This window comes from Schistocerca cancellata, chromosome 3, assembly GCF_023864275.1.
Source record: "Schistocerca cancellata isolate TAMUIC-IGC-003103 chromosome 3, iqSchCanc2.1, whole genome shotgun sequence".
Classification (NCBI taxonomy): Eukaryota; Metazoa; Arthropoda; class Insecta; order Orthoptera; family Acrididae; genus Schistocerca; species Schistocerca cancellata.
The window spans coordinates 480,293,014-480,316,441 of record NC_064628.1 but is presented as its reverse complement, the minus strand read 5'-3'; the positions used below and the strand labels follow the sequence as shown (position 1 = coordinate 480,316,441).

Below are 23,428 nucleotides of genomic sequence, written 5' to 3'. Positions count from 1 at the left end.
AATCGTGGTAAAAGAAAATTATTGTTCTATCTTAAAAATGCCAATCTTTTGTAAAGAGATTTCACTTCTGATCGATATTCTGTCCAGCCCTCTTGTTCTGTCGAGAAAAGTATCCGCATAATGATTTAGACTACCGTCTCCTACAAGAAATCAGTACTACCACCCCCGAATTCTTTCTGTAAAGCATTATGTAACATGCTCTGCTCCTCTTATAGATTCTAATCACTGTTTAATGTTCTGTTAACTGATTTTCGACGCGAAGAAGTCTTCACCTCACGAATATTGTTTTCGCTTTTCTAACAGTGATACAACGCTGCTTCCTTTTTATTCATTTTTGTAATTTCCATGCTGACAAAATCCTGTAGCTTCGTGTGTTAATGCTTACCTAATATCAGTCATAATAGTACGCTTATTATAACGTCTACCTTCTGATTTTCGGTGAAAACTAGTACTGGAAGTACATTGATCAACAATACAGTCAGAAAATTATTCTTCCAACGAGAAAAAGATGTCATCTGCCAATTCTGTCTTCAGTAGCTCCTTTGACGTTTTTTCTGAAGCTATATATATATATATATATATATATATATATATATATATATATATATATACAGTTTATCATTTAAAAGCGCTAAATGAATTCTTACACTTTTTGCTATCAAATTTGTATCCTGACTAATGAATTTGATTCTTAAAAGGACGAAACACCAACAGCGTATTGTGATGCTGATATCATTTTAGTCTAAATAACGGGATGTCTCTTATGTTTCTCTCTTCTTTTAACTGGTAAATTCTTCTATTAATCGGTAGATAATTCACTGCTTTCCATTTCTAATATTTTTGTAAAGGATGCGTCATAATCTGTTACCTTTCTTGTCCTAGAATTGCAACAACTACCTTTAAAAATTATTCAAATAGATATTTATTGCTCTATCTAGAAAAGCAACAAAATTCCCTTAGTAGTGTAAGGGCGTCAGGATCAGACGAGATAGCTGTAAGAAATTACAAATGTTATGCGAAAGAAGGTGCTTCCCTTCTGTCAGAAGTTAGATCGCTTGAGGAACGAGGGTATCTAGCAACTGGAAAAAACGCAGGTCATGTCCAGTTTGAAGAATGGTCTTAGGACAGATACGCATAATTATACGCCTATATCTTTTAATTATGGAACGTTTTTTAATACTCAACAATATTTTTTTTGAACGCAAATCTCCTCCATGTAAACTAACATGGATTAAGCGAACCGCGAGAGAAACTTAGTTCGCTCTGTTCCTCCATGAAATTCGTTGCGCTGTAGACAACGGCGCTCAGATTGATTCCGTGTTTCTTGATTTCAGGAACGCATTTGACTCTGTCCCATTCTGACGTTTAGTGAAAGAAATACAAGCTTACACAGTCTGGACCAGATTTACGACTAAATTCAAGACTTCCTCTCAGAAATAACTCAACACATCTCTCTTAACACAACAAAATCGAGTAATTTAAAGGTAATTTCGGAAGTACCCCAAGAAACTGTGATATGACCGTTACTGTTTACAGTGTATGTTTGTAAATGATCTAGTAGAAAGTGTGGAAGCTCTAAGACTGTTCACAGGTGATGCGGTTGTCTGCGAGAAAGTGGAAACGCCAGAAGACAGTAACGATTTGCAGAATGACCTCTCGATAAATGATGAATGATGCAGGTACTGGCAATTGACCCAGAATGAAAAACAAATGTAATATATTGCGCAGCTATAGGAAAACAGACTACTGTATAACTACGCTATTAATGACAAATTAACGGATACAGTATCTACGGTAAAATATGTAGGATTAACTATCAAGAGCAAACTTAAGTGGAATGACCACATAAAACAAAGAGCAGGAAAAGCGGAATCCAGACTGAGATTCATAGGAAGATTCTTAAAGAAATATAACGCATCCATGAAGGAAGTGTTTACCAGGCTCTTGTTCGAACGATGCTTGAGTATTGTTCGTCTTTCTGCGACTGTTACCAGATAGCAGAACCAAAGAAGAGTGGCCCGTTTCGCCACGGGATTGTTTAGTCTGCACGAGAATGTTACACAGATGCTGAACTAACTCCGTGGTAGACGTTACAAGAGAGGCGTTTCTCTCCACGGTGAGGTTTACTACTAAAATTTCGAGAGAGAACTTTCCGGGAAGAGTCGTACAACAAATTACTTCTTCCCACATATATTTCGCGAAATGACCGCGACGAGAAAATTGGAGAAATTAGAGCTTACCGACAATCGCTCTTCCCACGCGCCATTCCCGAGTGGAACAAGGAATGGAGGATCAGTAAGTGGTTCCGGAACTACACTCCGCCTTGAGCAGTAGGATGAAGATTTAGATAGACGTAGACCCTATAGACTTACTGCTATTTTTCGTTACGGGATTGTGAATATAACGTGATTGCAGAATTCCTATTACACCACTCACTCGCAGACGTTGACATACTAACTGATCACTCGGAACAAAACTGTAATTATTTGTTAGGTCCACTATCAGTTAATGTTTTATTATCATGCTCTGCTATTAACTCTTATCATTTTTCTAATATTAGGAATTCTTCTACCACTTTTCTTCTACACCACAAAAATATATTTTTTCGTGTCGTTCTTTTCATTCTCTATTCCTTTATTGTATAGTTTCTTGGTTTATCTCATATTTTACACGTTAGTATGGCGGTTTTTGATCTGTTTATTTTACCAATTTCCTCGTCAGCACAGCTTACAGTTTTTCATGAGCTCTTATTCTCTTTATACTTTATGGGATACCTCAATGGATAAATGGTGGAACAACACTTGCAGCAAAGCTACAACGAGATTGATTCGATCTAGATGTTTGTAGACCACTTCTAGAATAATATCCATTGCCCAGGATCCAGAAAATCCGTCACTAATCGTTGAACGTAAATCCAAAACATAGCCCAACAGAAATCTAGTGAACAGCCAGGTCACGAAATTACGGTATAAGTGAGGAAGAGACTTTAACACAGCATGCTCCGAAGTGTCTTGCATATGTGTTGCGGTCGTGTTTTATTTTCTGTTTGAAGTCAGAGATATTGCGTCTCATCTCCTTTAGATACACATAGTGCTGTAATTGTCCGTGCCGTATCACTGTCGTTGTGCTAGTAATGGGGAGGTGTGGATGGGCAAGCCAGTTCAATCTTCACTGTCCGTCTTGACGTTTGGTGTCACTGTGTTCTCTACTTTGGGTGGAGGCATGGTGCTGATCCTAAAGTCGGCTGTAGCGGGTGTTCCAGATTCCGAATCTGCTCTGGAAGTCAGTGGTGCACCAGGTGGGAAAGGGTCTTATTCCATTGGGGTTAGCTCCGATAGTGCTGAACATGGGTAAGTGGGTTTGCCAGGCGTCTAAAGTTGTATCTCTAAGTGCAAACTACTAAAAGTAGGCACAATTAGTCGGCTTGTTATACCAGCATTGCGCCACTGGCGTTGGCTGTTGAGATTTATCATCCCCAGATGGCTTCACGCTAGGACCATTATATTGGTCACAGCCCAAACCTGTGCGCCCAGTGAGTACTGCGAAGTTGGGCTGGCGTGGTCATAAGAGTAGGAAGATCCGAGAGGGTGCGCTATACCGTAGGTGACTATGCAGAAGCTCAAAGAGTACGCCTCTGTAATAGATGTAGCCCTGTAAGAGCCCAGGGAGTGGGACAGGACATCGATCTTGGATTTGGCTATTAGTATCTTCCTAACCTTCACATTAAAGGTGCAGACGGACCGTGCCGTTGTCAGGTGCGTTATGCCATTCAGAAAGCAGATATCCTGAAACATAAAACTGAGGGCCACTGACAGAAAAAATCGTTTCTAGGGCCCTTGTGATTTTTTTCGTCCAAGGTGCTTATTGTCTGTCTTTCTCTGATATTTGACTACAAAGTACAGAAGAAAACATGGAAATGGAATCTATGAGATTGAGCCGCATCGCTATGAGGAAGAGGCAGCCGAAGTTCACAAGGACGCACTCGCAAGAGCGCTGCGCCGTTGGTCAGGCGTGGAAACGTTGCCAGGGTGATGACTAAATCGACGCGAAGGTATTCCTGACGTCCTGCGTGATGGTGTTCATGACACGCTGACGTCATGTAGTCCGGATAACCATACAGCAGTAGTCAGCTGATGTCAGAATCATTTCTCCCTGTACCATCTGGACTCTGTTTTTTTGGAGGACTGGAAGCGAGTGGGAAACGAGACGTTCCGGCCAAACTTGGTGAATGTACACTCCTGGAAATTGAAATAAGAACACCGTGTATTCATTGTCCCAGGAAGGGGAAACTTTATTGACACATTCCTGGGGTCAGATACATCACATGATCACACTGACAGAACCACAGGCACATAGACACAGGCAACAGAGCATGCACAATGTCGGCACTAGTACAGTGTATATCCACCTTTCGCAGCAATGCAGGCTGCTATTCTCCCATGGAGACGATCGTAGAGATGCTGGATGTAGTCCTGTGGAACGGCTTGCCATGCCATTTCCACCTGGCGCCTCAGTTGGACCAGCGTTCGTGCTGGACGTGCGGACCGCGTGAGACGACGCTTCATCCAGTCCCAAACATGCTCAATGGGGGACAGATCCGGAGATCTTGCTGGCCAGGGTAGTTGACTTACACCTTCTAGAGCACGTTGGGTGGCACGGGATACATGCGGACGTGCATTGTCCTGTTGGAACAGCAAGTTCCCTAGCCGGTCTAGGAATGGTAGAACGATGGGTTCGATGACGGTTTGGATGTACCGTGCACTATTCAGTGTCCCCTCGACGATCACCAGTGGTGTACGGCCAGTGTAGGAGATCGCTCCCCACACCATGATGCCGGGTGTTGGCCCTGTGTGCCTCGGTCGTACGCAGTCCTGATTGTGGCGCTCACCTGCACGGCGCCAAACACGCATACGACCATCATTGGCACCAAGGCAGAAGCGACTCTCATCGCTGAAGACGACACGTCTCCATTCGTCCCTCTATTCACGCCTGTCGCGACACCACTGGAGGCGGGCTGCACGATGTTGGGGCGTGAGCGGAAGACGGCCTAACGGTGTGCGGGACCGTAGCCCAGCTTCATGGAGACGGTTGCGAATGGTCCTCGCCGATACCCCAGGAGCAACAGTGTCCCTAGTTTGCTGGGAAGTGGCGGTGCGGTCCCCTACGGCACTGCGTAGGATCCTACGGTCTTGGCGTGCATCCGTGCGTCGCTGCGGTCCGGTCCCAGGTCGACGGGCACGTGCACCTTCCGCCGACCACTGGCGACAACATCGATGTACTGTGGAGACCTCACGCCCCACGTGTTGAGCAATTCGGCGGTACGTCCACCCGGCCTCCCGCATGCCCACTATACGCCCTCGCTCAAAGTCCGTCAACTGCACATGCAGTTCACGTCCACGCTGTCACGGCATGCTACCAGTGTTAAAGACTGCGATGGAGCTCCGTATGCCACGGCAAACTGGCTGACACTGACGGCGGCGGTGCACAAATGCTGCGCAGCTAGCGCCATTCGACGGCCAACACCGCGGTTCCTGGTGTGTCCGCTGTGCCGTGCATGTGATCATTGCTTGTACAGCCCTCTCGCAGTGTCCGGAGCAAGTATGGTGGGTCTGACACACCGGTGTCAATGTGTTCTTTTTTCCATTTCCAGGAGTGTATTTAGCAACTTGTTTTAGAATAAGGTCCTCAGTTATCTCTCTCAATTACGGTTGCAGTGAGAGGGAACTCCTGTAGGTGGTTTTGGAAGGCGTTGTCTACTTGGGAGCACACTGTTTTTCAAGAGTTAAATGTGAGATCTGGCCAGGGCATCGGCATTAGGATGTTGTGCTATCGGCTGATTGTGCGAATCATTGTAACTATTGAGGAAGAAGTGTGTTTAATACCATTTTATTGAAATAAATGTACGTTATTTGACAAAATGACTCTTGGTATTGATTAGAACGTCCATGTGTGATGTCAGTAACTTCATGAAAGACTTCGTATGATACATTAGTTGCCAATATGACTATTGGCTTTCCAGGTTTCTGACTGTAGATATACTAAGCGTGCTGAAAAGTAACACCTCAGGAATTTTTATTTTCTTCTCATTATCGGTTGAGGTATTACATGTTATGCGTAGTACTTGCTCGACTTACTCGCTTCGCTGACGGAAGTTGCAATCCTCTGCGGCTAGGGAGCTCCGAATTTCAGCATGTAACATGGCGGTGTGTAAAGCAACAATGGCGATGCGTGAGAAACCCTCGGAAAACTAGAAGAACGAGTTCGAAGAGTTCATCCAAGCAAATGGAGCACAGTCTCTTTCAGCATGTCAGTGCCACACCACACACAAGCGGTGCGACATTTGGAAAACTCGGACGCACTTAATTCACTGTCATCGATTATCTTCCTTACGGTCCCGACTTGGCCCCATCTGACTTTTATCTGTTTCCGAAACTTAACTTCAGTCCGATAGTAATAAAGCAGTATAAGCGGAGGTGTGGTTGTGGTTCCGTCAACAAAGTCAAACATACTACAGTGACGCTAACTGGTCTCTCATTTGGAGAAACATGTTCGTCGCCATTGTGACTATGCTCAGAAATAGATATGTAGACATGAAGAACAAGTATGTAGAATGTTAAAAACGCTTATTTTATTTAAAAAGCTTTCACACTTAAAAAAATCCGGAGGCATTACTTTTCAGCAAGCCCTTGCACATATAACGTGCATTCAAAAATTAAACGAGCCGGAGGCCAAAAATAAACCACCGAAAAGTGGTGAGGTCGTTTATAAGAGCTCTGAGGTCCAAAACTCGCCGCTAGAAGGACACGGGCGCACACCTACGCCCTAGCTCGCCCACGCGTCGACCGCCCTTTGCTCTCAGTCGTACTGAGAACAGAGTGGAGGCTTCAAAAGAAGTGCAAAAGCATTTAGTGTGTTTCCTGAAGTGGGGGAGAGGAAATTCATCAAAGAATGGTGCAAGTATCCTTTGCAGTACCACCACTCAATTCTACCTAGGTGGCGATGGCCGGTCTTGAATAATGAGGGTATCCACCTGCTGGACAATGGCGTTCCAGGTCGTGCATCATCTGCCAACGACATTGGTCCTTCCCTGAATCGCTTGTGCCACGCCTTAACATCTGCAAAGGGCATGTAGTGATCTCTGTGCACTTTGCGCTCCTTGCGCTCCTTGCACTCCTCGCGTTGTTAGGAAACGCACTGCACCCCTTTGCGTTTCACCTGAGGCCTCCATTTCACCGTTTTCAGCAAGATGAGTGCAGAAGCCCGTCGATGCGTGTGTATTCTTGCTCTGTCATCTCTGGGTGTGCGCCCGCGTCCCTCTATCGCCGAGTCTGGGACCTCATTGCTGTCAAAGTGACCGTACCTCCTTTCGTAACGAGACCCACGGGAAAGATAGGCCGTGGCGCGTACGTCACAACATGTGACACTGCAGGTCTTACGAGAACCAGCAGCCTTTCCGGCGGGGAGGCCAGTAACTATTTCAGACGGGTTTCATATTTCTGGACTGCGTGTTTAACAGCATGCAAGTTCTCGAAAGCATACGATAAAATTAAGACCTTTAGTGGGTACATTTTCAATTAAAGATTGATTTCCTATGGGTCCTATACCGAGCCGAACATTCGCAAAGTGTGTAGGACAAGCCGACTAGTGTGAAGTCACAAGTGCGTTGCAGGGCCCTTGCATATCATTTGCCCCACTTTCGTAGGTAACGAGATAACGATCCTTTCAGCGGTTTTAGTTTTATAGAGTCCACCTTATGTACAGGATGACCCAGATTTCCGGCAGTCTGTAAGTTGTTGTTCATTGACACCTTCTACGTATTTTGGTGTAAATGAAATTTTAATCACCAGCTTTCTCTTCCGATTGCGAAAACATTCTGTTGGCACCCACCTACATAGGGAGAAATGTTCATCACGATAAAATAAGGGAAATCAGGGCTCGTACAGAAAAATTTAAGTGCTCGTTTTTTCCCGCGCGCTGTTCGAGAGTGGAACGGTAGAGAGACAGCTTGAAGGTGGTTCATTGAACCCTCTGCCAGGCACGTTATTGTGAATAGCAGATTAATCACGTAAATGTAGATGTACATGATGGGAACCACAGTCTTCACAGGCCCATTAAAGAATTATTGCATTTCGTTGTTTTATTACCTAATAAGCTTTGTTGTACCTTTAATGCACTGAAAATAGCGCATAGCAGTGCAAATGTCGACGCTGTTCGCTGTCTGTCTAGACTACACATTCGCTGACAAAACCTGTTGCTGACAGTAGTAATGCCTTCCTAACTTTGTTGACCTCGCGACCGTATTCAGTACTGCTCGATTCTGTCTTGGATTTTTTGTTTCCCGGCTGTGCGTTAACAGCGAGGAACAGGAGTGCTGTAGGGAAGTTTACTGATATAAGGCTCGCCGATATACACATCGTGTATGGGTTCATTGAATACAGTGGAAGAGCCGCACAACGGCGCTATGCTGAGCAGTTCGTGCATAGACGTCAACAATGTCACAGTGTACGTGTGGCGCCTGAGGACTGTTGCATTACTCTGTGTTGTAAATTTTGGTTACTGCACTTTACAGGCTCTTCACAGTTGTGAACACGTTTTCACAGAAACAAGGGTGACTGAAGTAATAAGCCGAATAAATCACAATTACGTTCTTACTCTATAACGAGCCGTGTGCCTCTTATACAAGAATATTCAGAAAGTATCTCTGAACAACCTCTGAAAGTATGTCGGTAGAGTTCTGGTTCATGTTGTTAGACTGCAAAATATTGTTAAAGACAAATGTAAAATTTTCTCTAAGAATCTCCAGCCAGCACGAAGTCAGGGCAAACCAGGCCAGTGCAGTCAAAACGGCAAACAGGCACAGAGCAGACGTTGCGGAAAACGGGAGAAACCTAGAAGAATTTACATTTCTCGCTAGCGAGAAGCTCGACTGTGAACACAGCAGCATGACCCAATCGAGCAGAAGACATCACGGCATTATAACAGCTCAGCTTGATTTCGTAAGCCAAAGTAAAAGTTTGACAAGAACACCTATCAGTCTGTTGATAAGGCCGAAAAGCAACAAGCTGAAGCTCTGACAGCCAGTCTTATGAAATAAAGAGTGATGAAGACTACTGATGAGCCCGGAAAAGTAGGCCACATTCATTCGTCACCGGTCGGACGTAAAATCACTGCCTCAGACCATTAGTAACAAATACCCAGGCTTCCAAGACTTTGTGTTCAGTCACCAGCTACGAGAGAGAAACTGTGGAAACTGTGACGCGCTGCCACCGTTCACCAATATGACTTCAACCTCACTGACTGTTACCCGTCTAGTCTACTATACACTGTCACCGTGGGTTTCCAGCCTCGAAAACACCGATGAGAAGACTTGAAGGCTTCCACGTACGGCTTTCTGAGACGAAGTGATGGTGCTTGACGCACTGTACACTTGTTACAGTGTTCGAGAAGCATGGAAACTCCTGCTGTCTGGTATCTGTAAGTAGTTATCGACATCCCCACGCTTCCGTGGTACAAGGGCTATGCTGTGGATCACCTCCACGCCATGCATAGCTTCTGAGATATTACCTGGGCACAAGCCCTTCGACGTCAACGAGAGTGCTCTGATGAAATGAAATGTATGGCTAGGGCCTCCCGCCGGGTAGACCGATCACCTTGTGCAAGTCTTTTTAGTTGACGCCACTTCGGCTACTTGCGTGTCGATAGGTGTGAGATGACGATGAGGATAACTCAACACGCAGTCCTTGAGCAGAGAAAATCTCCGAGCCAGCCGGGAATCGAACCCGGTCCCGTTTGCATGGCATTCTGCCGTGCTGACCACTCAGCTATCGGAGCGGACAGTGCTCTGATAATTCGCAGTCTCTGTCCTGGTCAGCTTCGGCTGTCGTAACGGACTACGCCGTTTGCCTCTGACGTCTGCTACCTGCACGACGCCATGATTACGTGAACCACACGCAGAGGTTTGCGCCAGCCGGAGTTCGATGCGACAGCATCGTCAAATTCCGGGGCCGCAACGCTGCATTCACGCTGAACTGGGCACCTACAAAGAGGAGAAAATACCATCGTAAACATGAATGAGCAAGTTCTTATTTCACTAATGTTGTGCCCTAAGCGCCAGCTCAGCTCCATCACACTCTGCACCCCGTTATCCTGACACTTGTAGAGGTCTCAGCCAGGACCACTACAATTTTCTTGCACGAGATAGTAATGGACAAAACTAGAAGAAATCCTATAAACTCAAGAAACCAATGATTCTTTGGATTTGCCGAGAAATCTTTCCCTCGGTGGTGCAGGCTGATTTCCTGTAGACATTCAGTGCTTATTGCTCGTTTCTTACTGGTCGTATTTATCTCTGCACATATTTGTCTGTCTGGGATGCTGTTCTCAGTTATGTCAGCTACAGCATATACAATTGCCTCTGATATTAGCCATCCTGTAGGCATTAGTTTGAGATTGAAATTTCTCTTAGTTAGAGATAGGATTGATCTGTATTTGCTTTGGAGAAAATTTTAATAGCCGGGATCACATTCTATACCATTTAGAAACGATCTTTTTCAAAATTGGCATAAGTCATCATTTTTACCTTTCAATGTTCTTTCTAATACAGAAGTAGGTCTATCGTTTGTGTTTACAAGGACGCCAGTAAAGCTATTGCTCGGCTTATAACAAGAAAACGAATTTCATACTTACCTTTTAACAAGCGGTTGCCACTCACATATGCCATTTAAAAAATAAACAGCTGGGCATGGAAACAGCTGAAGAGCGAATTGAATTTGTTTGTTATTTTTTGGAGGATATCTAATTATTTTTTGTTCATTTATAAAATTTTACTACCTGAATGTCGGGTGATGGGAGTTCTGCAAGTGAAGCTGAAGTTGTAAGTAGAAAAAGAAAGAGACGATGAAATTTTGTAGCTACAAAAGTAACAAATTAAAGGCAACCACTTTTTGACGTTACTAAGCAACGGTCATACAATATTTTTAAAGGAGCACACTGCCATTTTACTGTTTCATTGTTTATTTAAGTACAACCCAGGTTTCGGACTTTTATGCCATTTTCAAGTAATGGATTTTACGACGTTAACATATATTGCAGGCCGACCTGTTAAGTGTCAAATGGCGGTGTGTTCCTTGAAGAAAAAAACTCAGTTCGATTGAAGGGTTAAGACTATGTTAATCATAGGGGGACCCAACTATAGCTAAAAAAACCTGAAGTCTGTTGAGGGTAAGCTTGCAATTTATTTATGTTCTTTTCATATTGAAATTATTGTCCCAAAAATTAACAAAAAATAAACAGCCTAATATCTTCTGTTTATCGCGAATATAACTTACAATATCATCAGAAAAAAAATAAAATAAAAAATAAAACAGCTGTTATTAATAATCTTTTCATAATTATGAAATCAATTTTATTTGTTTTCATCAGATGTAATAAGAAATGTTCGGAAGCAATTGCAGAGGAAAACTGCTTAGACATGTTTATAAATATTTACAATATTTCTAATAAGAACGAGCAAGACCTATTTCTTCAAGGATTTCTTCAAAGGTCAAGCAGAGGCGATCGAGAAGAAAGGGTAGTGCTGTGGTGATGCATTCTGCTAGTTTTTTTGTTCTGGTTTGTGCAAGACGTGAAGAGGTTTGCACGAAAGCTTTCCTCTCAGTTTTAGACATCAATAAGAAAGGTGTACGAAGAATAAGACAACTTAAGCCGTCTGGGAGAACCTCAGACGACAGGAATGGTGGTGGAGTTACACATAGCCTCGAATATGCTATTCATGAGGCAGCACGCGAATCTCTTCAGTCATTCCCTGTACGAGAAAGTTGTTACACTGCCAGAAAAGAATATTATCTTACTACATATAAATGTATAAACGATGCGGAAATTATTCTTTGAGAAGCACCCAGAGTGTACGGTAACTTCTGACTTTTACTGGATCTTCTATGGGAACAATTTCAATTATCGATTTGGGCTACCACACTGCTTTGCCAGTGAAGAGCTGAAATTAAAACTTTGATCTCCATTTGTCAATAACGTAGCAAAACGAACAGCGCCTACAGAATTGATGGTACAGCAGCATAGAAGTAGAAAATTTTACTCAGCTCTCAAGTATGAAGAATCAGAGGAGGCAAATAAAGAGATAAGTTTGTTGTCCTTATCAGGCTGTCGAAAGTGCCAATACAACAACTGTTTTTTTGAGGTGTCTTAGAGTGAATGTTTTTAGCATTCGTGATATAAAAAAGGATCTAGCTCATATTACGTTTACCATGAAGGAAATGGTAAAAAGGGCCCTAATGAAGTCTGTTCCTTTCTGTCTGATTGTCTGAAGTCTGTACCTTAAAGCATCACAGAGCTGTGATAAATGTTCTGGACAGAACAAGAACCAGTCTTGTGCCGATTCTTATCATCTCTTACAGATTCTGGCCGTTTCCGAAAACGTCGTGATCAATGCCTGTCGCAAGACTGAATGTCGTCTGGAGTCACTGCAGGCACCTGACACCGTAAGGGAAATACGCTGTTCAGTCACATTAACGTCAACAGCCTGAATAGCCACCTTTTGCGGTGCACACCGCTGCGAGATGCTTGGATCCACAGTTTCTCTATTGTGTTTAAATTCGGGGAGTTTCGTGGTCGGAGGAATACTTTAAACTCATCCTGGTGCTGTTCGAAACACGCACATACACGGCGAACTGTGTGACATATTGCATTGTCCTGCTGATAGATATCATCTTGGAGGGGGGGGGGCAGGGGGGGTTGAGGAGGACGGGAAGTAAACTGCATGTAGGGATGGACGTAGTCACCAAAGTACAGAGGCATACTTGTGTTGATTCACTGTGCATTCCAGAAAGACGAGATCACCCAGGGACTGTCACAGACCATTGCCCAGACCATAAAGCTACCTCCTCAGACCCAGACCCTTCCAACGAATGTTGTGATTGTTGCAAATGTGTTTGCTTTCAGACGCTTCACGCTTTACGTGCCAACACTCAACTGTCGAAAGGAAACCACTGAACAACACTCAGCTTAGGTGCATGAACCAAGCGCCTCCTGCGGAGGCGCCCATACCCATCATTGTTCGGTGAATGGTCGTTGAGGAAACACAGTTTGTACCCCTTGGTTCATCTGTGCGGTCAGTTGCTCAACACTTGCACATCTATTTGCAAGTACACATCCCTGTATGCATCGTTCACCCCTGTCATCTATAGCAAGGTGCTGCATCACAGTTGCCTCGCCACCGATTCTGACAGTGACATTTTGCCAAGCATGATATACTCAAACCACAGCGGTGTAAGAAACTGACATGTTTGTTGAGTAACAACTTATATTCAGAAACAATTAGCTTTTCATTTTCAGAACAGAGTACGAATAAAATGGTAAATTTGAAGTTTCTATTCACAATACTGTAAATAAAAGACGCTTTCAAATTCAGAAGTCAAAATTTCGGTACGGTGTCTGATAATAACAATAGATGAACTATACTGTGAAGCCAGGGTCTTTTGCCAGGTATGTGGTATCCTCACTGATAAGTGCCCCTCCCCCCCTACTGCCCCGAGTTAATATGTCTGTTCAAAGATTTTTCTTTTTCCACTTGTCAAATATAAGATTTCAGAGAACAATCTTCAGATTTTTTAGGTAGGGTTTCAATGCTGCAGTGTTTCTCAAACCAAGCAGTTTTTCGGATGTTCGGTAGACCAACAACAAGCATTTTGATTAGGGTTTATCTTCAAAAGGTCCAGTGTAAATATGAAAGAATTACTTTAATTCTGAGTAACTGTCTTTGATCCCTTACATGATTATCAACCTTTACCTGACTCATCTTTACTTAATTCTCAAATCTTTTCTTTCTAGACGTCATAACGTTTTAGGCTATCTCTTCCTTTTTTAGCAGACATAGATGCACAAACAGAAAAATGAAGAAGTTCATTAAAACATTGTAGGCTTCCTGTGACACAATATCTCTAATGGACAGAAATCTGTAGAAGAATGTTGTACACTTTCTATCACATCTTCAAAGTCTCAAACAAGTTCAGTTAGAGATGGGTGTTTCTGCTACAGTAGATTTCACATAACTTTCCTATTTCTCTAATGTACTTCTCTGCTGGATTACCGTATCGGGTTGTAGACTTTCTCAGGATATCCTGTCAATGAAGGTTTTCCAAGTCTTGGAGATAAATTGTGAGCCATTGTCAGATAGGAACACCTTTTGTTTTCCTATCTGTGTAATGTACTTCACTCTTTGACATAATGGCTTAGCTGGTCGCATTCCTTATGGGATAAGTTTTAATAAATTTTGAGAACACATCTGCTATAAATAGGATGAAACTGAATTCACCTTTTGAACTCTGGAGTGGGTCATATAGATGGAAGACGACGAGGCTCGTGGGTTTGATAGGAATTATATTTTACGTTAGACACTGACAAGTTTGGTTCCAGACTTTGACTCTCTGACATTTATAACATTATCAGTGTACTTTGTTATCAGTTTGATAATGCTCTAAAAGTACACATTCTCCAGCAGCTTTCATAAACACTTTCGTATGACACAATGACCGTAACTTTCATGGGTGTAGGTTAAAAGTTATTTTGGTAAACTGCCCTGCCAAACTAGCTTCCAAGAGTCAGTCTAGCTATGTTCTTCTAAACAAGATACTGTATTTTGTTGATTGGCGACTTCATGGAGTGCTGTGTGCACAACGACCATATATTTTAAATTAAAAGGAAGGTCAGCGTTGGTCGTAATATTGATGTTTTATTGATAGCAGAATCGATTTCCGATCGCTTCTCAGTTTTGGTTATTGATAACTTGATACCAGTGTCTGAGTGTAATGTGCATAGCACCGAAGACGATCACTATGTGATCGAAAATCGATTCTGCTATCAATAAAACATAAATATTACGACCAACTCTGACCTTCCTTTTAATTTAAGATATTTTGTGAATTTTATAAAACTAACTACTTCGACTTCACCTGCTGTTAGTGTCATGATTTTGGTTTCTATGAGTGTTATTACAGATTGCCTTACTGGTTTTTTTCTTTTACATGTTTCTTATACATATAGTGAAATTCCTTCTCATCTTGAATCTCAAGTAAACTCTGATCTGCTCCTACAGGTGATTCTGAGAGGGCATTGGCTATCTTGTTTTCAGAACCTTTGACATATTTTGTATCAAATCGAACTGTTGGATGAACATGGCTCACCTTGTTAAGTAATTATGATATAGTCTGCATTGTGGTCAGAATAGACTGTCACCTTATGCCATATCAAATAGCTTTTATACTTATTAAAGATCCAGTGTACAGCAAGTAATTCCTTTTCCATCACTGTGTACATTCTCTCATGTTTCAGTAACATTATACTGGCAAAAGCTATAGAATAATGTTGTGTTCCTCCATTCTCTACACTTAACTGGAATAGACTGGCCCCCAGTCCATCATCAGAAAAGTAGCAACATAAACAGAAAGGTAAACAAAATTATGTCTTGATAGAAAATCACAATTACTTAAAGTTTGTTTTATTTTGTCAGAATATTCTTCACAATTCCAGTCCCACTTCCAGATGACATTCTTTCTTCAAAAATTACTTAAACATGGGACAGTGTCCGTTTACGTATTTTAGGTAGAAACCACTTAATCCGAAAAATGACTTTAACTGTTTTCAGTTTCTCGGAGCAGAGAATTCAGAAATAACGTTACCTTCTTTTGAGACAGGAAGAATATCTTCCAGAGATGTATAGTGTTCCAGAAATTTCATGTTTTACTTCAAATTTAGACTTTTCTAGCAGTAGTAGTCTTCCCAGTTCTGACCACATGCAAGGATATCATCTACATAGATGGTTAATTTAGACAACTCTTGTCGTGACACATAATCCAAGACTCTAATAAACTTGTCTAGTCAAACAGTTAACCCATGTGAAACAGCTTGATACTGGTAACATTTTACATTGTGCATGGAAACTGTACTTTCTTAACTCAGGGTCATCAGTTTAATGTGCAATTCTTTCATCATTTGGTAAAATGCTAGAGTCAGATCTGAACTAATCATTAATTTTATACACCAAAATTTATGAAGTAATTCATCAATGTTTTCATGAGGATCATTTTCTGATTGGATACTCTTATTTAGATGTCTGGAGTCTAACATCAGTCTGCCTCCATCACCACACTTAGTAACTGCAGATACTGGATTGTTATTTTCACTGTTACTTGCTTCTGTAATGCCAAAGTTCTCATGTTTTTTTTCAATTCTTTGGCAACAGCAGGTCTTTCTGCAATAGGTGTTCTGTGTGGTCGAAGAGAGGATGGTTTGTCAGGCCTTAATTTTAGAACACACTCAGAATTTTTCATGATACAAGGAACATTGCTAAATACATACTCATACTTCCACAGTAATGATTTCAAAGTTTTTATTTGTACTTCATCGAGTCCATTAGCTAGAGACACCTTCTTTTCAATTAATTTCTTGAAATTTTCATCTTAACGTCTCATCTACTTACGGTTCTTGATTATGTGATCCCTTTCATTTGCACAGGACAAGTTATTAATTATTTCTTCTAAGTATACACTGTTCCCTTCTAGGAATCTTTGTTGAGTTACATTACCACCTTGGATTATGATGTAAAGAGATTTCTCTTTCCGATTCACCACTGCATTTACTTTTCATAACGAATCAGTACCAGAATGTTCGATGAGCTTAAGAATCATAAGAAAACAATGGTTAAACACGGGCCCACTGACTTCAAATGTTATCATTGCTTGCTGTCAGTTTTTGCCAAAAGAAATTTTTATTGACACTTCTCCTACTCTCATCTAAGTACTGTAAAGAAACCATTCACCTTTCCCCATAGCAACATTTGGTTTTACACATCATGACTTTCGTCTAGTATTCAAATGATTTTCACCCCCATACTCAAGAGCAGAGACAGGTACAGACTTTAGATGACCCAATTCTTCTTTAGGACGCTCCATAACATCTAACAGCGCCACAATACCTGTAACTTCATTTTCTTCATCTCCTATGACTACTTGTCCAGTTAAACTAGCATAATAATCGTCTTCTTCTTCATCTCCAGCCTTCACCTTTTCAACGTCTGTGTGTACCCTACTACCCTTCAGAACATCATCAGTTACCTCATTGTATATTTTGCCCTCACCCTTCTGCTCAAATATATCTAACTCTCCAGTTTCCTTATTTTCTAGTCCACCCTCAAATTCCTGATTGAACATCAGATGTAAATTACGCTCATCCAAGGAAAACATGGTTCTTTACTTTTTTTTTATCTTAGTGTGCTTTTCGAACCTACTCCAAAATTTTTTATCAGTGGTAACTGTATTCGTTTGGAATACCTCTACTATCCTGTTATCATCACACTTCTGCTTAAACATTTGTCATTATTAGTGGTTCCTGCATTAATATCATCATAAGCTCTCACACTCTGAGCTGCCAATTGAGAAGTCATCAGTTTAATGTGCAATTCTTTCATCATTAGGTCTAAAGGGTTACAGTGGCTGATTGCACTCTTTCCATGGTGTGCCTCTATTATCAAATACTTTGTTACCATTTTATCCACATTATAATTCTGGTTTCCTTGAATCTCTTCTTTCTCTCCAAGTAATAATTCATGTAATTATTGTCATTACCTCTCCCTCCTATTCCAGGCAAATGGTTCCTCTGAAAGGGCACGGCCAACTTCCTTCCCTAATTCTATGAGACCGATGACCACGCTGTCTGGTCTCCTTCCCCAAACAACCAACCAACCAACCAATCTCCCTCCATTATTATTATTATTATTATTATTATTATTATTATTATTATTGTTATTATTATTAAGGCTGTTAGTTCCCCAGTTTGGTCTCCTACAGTTAAAGTTCTCTCAAATACCTTATCTAAGTTATCTACATATTTCAGGAATTGGTCAACAGTCATGAAGTCTGTACATCAAGCCCCACTGTATCCTTTCAGATAACGTCTTAATGCATCTGTTTGAGTTAATTCATCAAAACATCGACTCAAATGAATGAACCTTTTTAAATGAGCTCTCCATAATTATTTTGTGGCAACCTTCGGCTTTCTATAATGAGGCCTAGCTAGAAACTCCCTTTTAATCCTGCCTTCTCTGACTCAGAAACAATCTTTTTCAGGAACACTTTCTGAAACTCATCCAATGTCAGAGTTAGCCAACTGATTTTATACTCCCAAGAAAATTATGCAATTAAGCTTATCCTTCAAGAAGTGTTTTCACAGATTTAATTTTTAAGTCATTACTCATGCCAGGAAATAAATTATCCTTGCTACAGCACATGACATCTACCAGGCGGAAGTTTCCATCCATTGGGAAACTTTTCAAAGGCGTGTTAGACCAGTTGTAATACCCAGAATTTAAGAAAATTTTTGAATAAGCACCCTCTTGTAATAATTGTACTTTTTTTTTAACGTTATAAACATTCTTGTCTAATATGGATTCATTAGAGTTTCAATGCTGATCTCAGTTACATCTTTGTTTACCTCTTCTGTTTTACCGTTAAAAGTCTAAATGTAACCAAAATTTTGATTACTATCAGTTTCACTTTCACCCCTACATTTAATTTCTACAATGAGTACTCTCTTTTACAGCTTTCTACTTCAGTCACTTCCATTTCAACCAATTTGGATTCTGGTTCATACACTCTGTCCTCTAAATTTTCCACTGTTTTATCGAAATTTTCTACCTGGTTAGTAATCGCTACTACTTCGTCACCCAACTCTGTTTGAACTTCAGGAATCTGTGTGCTTGAGAACTGTTTGTGTCTATTATTGAAAGTTCGCTATTAATTTCGCTAAGTTATTTGGAAATTAGCTAATCGAGCCTGAAACCATATAATTTATTTACACGTTTGCTCCAATACGTCTTGCAAACTTAGTTCCCTATTACTCTCAATTTGACCTTTTTTGCTTGTTCTGGTCCATCCTGGCTTAATCGTACTTGCTCTACTCATGAGTGATCAAGTACAACAGTTTCTGCTGTTGCATGATATGGTTCTGTCTCATCTTCAATCACAGATCCTGTTTAATGTCTGCTAAAGACACTCATAGATAATCCATCTCAAAATGTTTGAATGATACTAATTTCATAACTTCTGCATAAATATTTACGGTAGCTAATACTGTACACTAATGTAACAAAATGCAACACTGAAACGAAAAATATTATTAGAAGAGTACTTAACTAGTGTCACTCGAAACAGCTGTCTAGAGTCCAATCTTCCTGGAATTACAAACACTATGAATAACTGAACTATGATAACTGAATGGGGCCAAACTGAAATATTAATGCTTATTTTTAGTTGCGTTGTTTTCTTCATAGGTAAAAAGTTATGCAGTTTGTTCCTAGGTGAAAAGTTGTGTTGTTTATTCCTAGGTCCTCGAATTTGCGTAGAAAAGTTTAATTCCCTTCGCTGCCTCGCAAATGAGAACGTAGGCTCTGTAAATTTGGAAATATCTTTATTTATTTAATGGTAGACAAACCTTTACCCTGTGTAGTACGCTGCAAAATCTTCGACAATATTGCAAAGTAAGTAAAACTCAGAGAAATTCACGATTATGCAGTTATGTCCTTACTTTAGGACATCGATATCACGCATAATATTCGCATCAGAAATGACTAAAGTCTTTTACAAACTCCCAGTACTAAAATATCAACTACAATGTGATTTCCTTGTACCAGAGTCTATCAGGAAACAATATTAGTGTTAAAAATAGGACAGATATGAATGATTCTTTTGAATAAAATATATATTGGTGTATTGGCGATTAATTACAGAAATATGTTTTTGCTATTTGTGTTGTTAAAAAAGAGGTAATTTGACTAGATTGTGAATTTGGCATCTCTTCCTCAAAAGATGAATTTTAGAGTCAATTTTCTTAGTTAATTATTTCAACCATTTGAAGATATAATTTTGTTTTTGGTGTTAACATCGGAAAACGTTTGGGGTTTAAAACTGAAAATTACGACGCAGTTTAATTACTTTCAATAAATCCCCAGTCTAGAAAGTCTGACGAAATGCAGAACGTTTTCCGGATTCTCCACCACATAATCTTTCTAGCGAGATATAAGTAATTGAAAAGATACTTTTTGCAATGCGAAATTTAGTAAATTATGCGTTCCATGAATATGTGTTTCTCCCATTATGTGGCAGTTTTGAATGTTATTTACGCGTTGTAGTCAATAAGCGGCACTACTGAAGATCATTGGGCTTTAAATTGTCACGTTATTCGTTAGTATTGCTTTATTGCGCCTTTTCAACTGTGGCAGTAATTTTGCTTGTAACCAATTATTGCTTATCGGAAGAAAATAATTCAACTGATTTGCTGTTGAGTACACGTATCACAGACGAAAGACAGAAGGTTATAATTCCAAGCATAAGGCTTAAATTATAGCGTAAATACGTCTACTGAAATGTTTAATATCCCGCCCCTTACGGTCTGATACTCAGTAACCAATCTGGTGTAAAGTGAATTGACCGATACCATGCGTAAGATGGTATACCCGTCAGCCTAGGATCGTTACCGAGTGCTGTTGGGAGATAGACAAGATACAAGACGAGCAGTAAATTTCGTCGAGGTTGAGGCCATTATCAAGGATAGAGACGGAGATATGCGGTAATAGGGTGAGGTTACTTGAGGGTGAATAATTTCTTGATTAGTCGTTCAAGGTGTACCCTTCACCACACACTGTAAGGCTGCTTTCGGGTTATATAGATGCTAGAGTAGATGTTGGAGGAGTACTCGCCACCCCTACTGAGAGCATTGTGGTTCCGCAGGACGGAGAAGCAGCCGCACGACATGGCGGACGTGCTGCTGTCGCTGAAGCACGCCGTGGTGCACCCGGGCCAGGTGGGCGGCGGCCCGCTGTCGCCGGGGCTGCCCGCGCCGCCCACCTCCACCGCCTCCGCCGCCGCCGCCGCCTACCAGGGCGCCAGTCTCTCCTACACCGTACACCCACACCAGGTAAGTAGCTTGTGTGCTCTATGGCTCAAGTACACTGGCTAGTCTCACTGCTATTAGCACCTCTTTGATCTGTGGTACCCCCAATTATTCTGAGAGCGATTCCCCTGAATGTGGTCACATTTCAACCAATGTCCCCAAACGAATTAAGAAAGAAACACGCCTACATTTAATGTGACGAAAACACTTACAGTTTTCTAGAAATATTGTTACAGGTCCTCATTAATTCTGCCTGTTGTTGTTGTAGTCTTCAGTCCAAAGACTTGTATGAGGCACTCTATCTGTGCTAGCTTCTTCATCTCTGCGTAACGTGTGTGACCTACATCCAGACGAAAACTTTACTCTTGTCAAGTTTTGGTTTCTGTCTGAAATTTTTACATCCAGACGTCTCTCCACTATCAAATAAAACAATTTCCTTATGCCTCGAGACGTGTCCTGTCAACCGATCCACTTTTTAATGAAGTTGTCCCATAAATACCTTTTCGATTCTGTATGTCATTACTTATCCTACCTAGTCATCTAATCTTCATAATTCTTCTGCAATACAACAGTCTAAAAGCTATTCCATTCGGTTCAAAATGGCTGTGAGCACTACGGGACTTAACCTCTGAGGTCATCAGTCCCCTAGAACTTAGAACTACTTAAACTTAACTAACCTAAGAACATCACACACTTCCATGCCCGAGGCAGGATTTGAACCTGCGACCGCAGCGGTCGCGCGGTTCCAGACTGTAGCGCCTAGAACCGCTCGGCCACTCCATCCGGCTATTCCATTCGGGACTGCTTATCGTCCACGTTACAAGTCTGTACAATGCTTTACGCCAAACATATAGTTTCAGAAAGGATTTAGTAGTACTTAATTTCATATTCGATGGCAACAGTTTTCGCTATTGTCAATCGGTATTTTGTGTTCTACCAACATCAGCCATCAGATAATTTTCTGCCCAAATAACAAAAATCATACATCGCTTTTAGTGTCTCTTGTCCTAATCTAATTCCCTCAGCATCACCTCATTTATTTCGCTTGCTTTCCATTACCCTTGTTTTACTTGATATTTCAAGACACAATAAATTCCATTCAGTTGGTCTCCCTGGCCCTTTGGCGACTCTGACCCAATTACAGCGTCATCGGTAAATTTCCAAGTTTTAATTTCTTCACTCTAAAACTCAATTTACTTTCATATTTTCTAATTGGTTTCCTTTATTGCTTGCTCTGTGTACAGATTGAATAACATGAGGGACAGGCTACAACCTTATTTTACTCCTTTCGCAATTGCTGTTTGCCGTTAGTACCCTACGAATTCTATAACTGCGGTCTGGTTTCTGTGCAAGTTGTAAATGTCTTTCGATATTGTCTTTCGTGATCCACAACAAGCGACCGATACATATCGTTAAGTCATACTCCAAGTTCATTCATTTCCTCGCTCATATTTTCATTACTGCAGTGCGCCAAAAATCTTTCATACCTGAAAGTTGTGACGAAATGAATTGAAGATGTTAGGATTTCTCCAATAAAAATTAAATGCTTGTCAGTGACTGCTCTTGCCAGTTCTGTCTTATCAGAATCTGTTTTTAATGTGTTGGCTCGGCGTCAAGGCGTTTGACATTGTTTTCAATTTCACTATCTGAAAATAGCCTTTGTTCACTGAAACTGGTGTCGTGGATCACGAATTTATAGTACTTTTCTAAAACAAGAAAATAGTTGTAAGTAAAAATAATAATTGATTTCGAGTGAAAGCACTTGTCCTGAGTGTAGCCTCGTACGGAAGTGAAACGTGACTAAAGAAGAACAAAAGCTTTTAAAATGTGATGCTTTAGAGGAATGTAAAAGTGTACCTGGGTCGATGGGTCGTGAAAAAGTACTGAATAGGAAAAACAAATCTTGACTAAAAGGCGGAATTCGTTCATACGAAAACGCATCTTGAGGCACTAGGGATTCGTGAATTTGAGAATGGAGGATAAATCTGGAGGTAATTAGAGAGCAGGGCTTTGACCACAGTAAAAAGGTTCAAATGGATCTAGGGTGCACTATTTGTGCAAACATGAAGTGAATTTGCACTTGACTGACTAGCGTGGTTAGCTGCATCAGTTCTGCCATTGGACTGAAGACCACAATAACAAGAGCAGTTACAACATCGTGTATTCAATATTATGATTGCATGGACAGAAAAAAATTAATAATAAAAATGTACTGGGAAACTTTTAGTAAAGTGCATAGGATTTTGGAAACCGAACTTCCAGTGTACCCGAAAAGGTTTATAAACAGTATGTATCAGTAGTTTTAACTGGTGACAGTGAGACATGAACGTTTAAGGCGAAAACCACACGAAAATATTGGTTCTTAGTAAAAATGGTGAGATTCATTTTCGAAGTTACTATTAAAAACAAATGTCTTGGGAACTGACTGCAGTCGAAGACATACTTATGCTCTCACAGGTAATGAAATGGACGA

At 41.0% G+C, this 23,428-nt stretch overlaps 1 protein-coding gene across 1 annotated transcript in view; it reads left to right on the top strand.

Moving 5' to 3' along the window:
• Positions 1–23,428, top strand: part of LOC126176372 (protein glass-like) — a 109,609-nt gene that overhangs the window by 30,446 nt on the left and 55,735 nt on the right. The window contains exon 3 of the mRNA XM_049923528.1: positions 20,793–20,900. Within this exon, the coding sequence (XP_049779485.1) occupies positions 20,793–20,900 (108 nt within the window). The remainder of the gene's footprint in view (positions 1–20,792; positions 20,901–23,428) is intronic.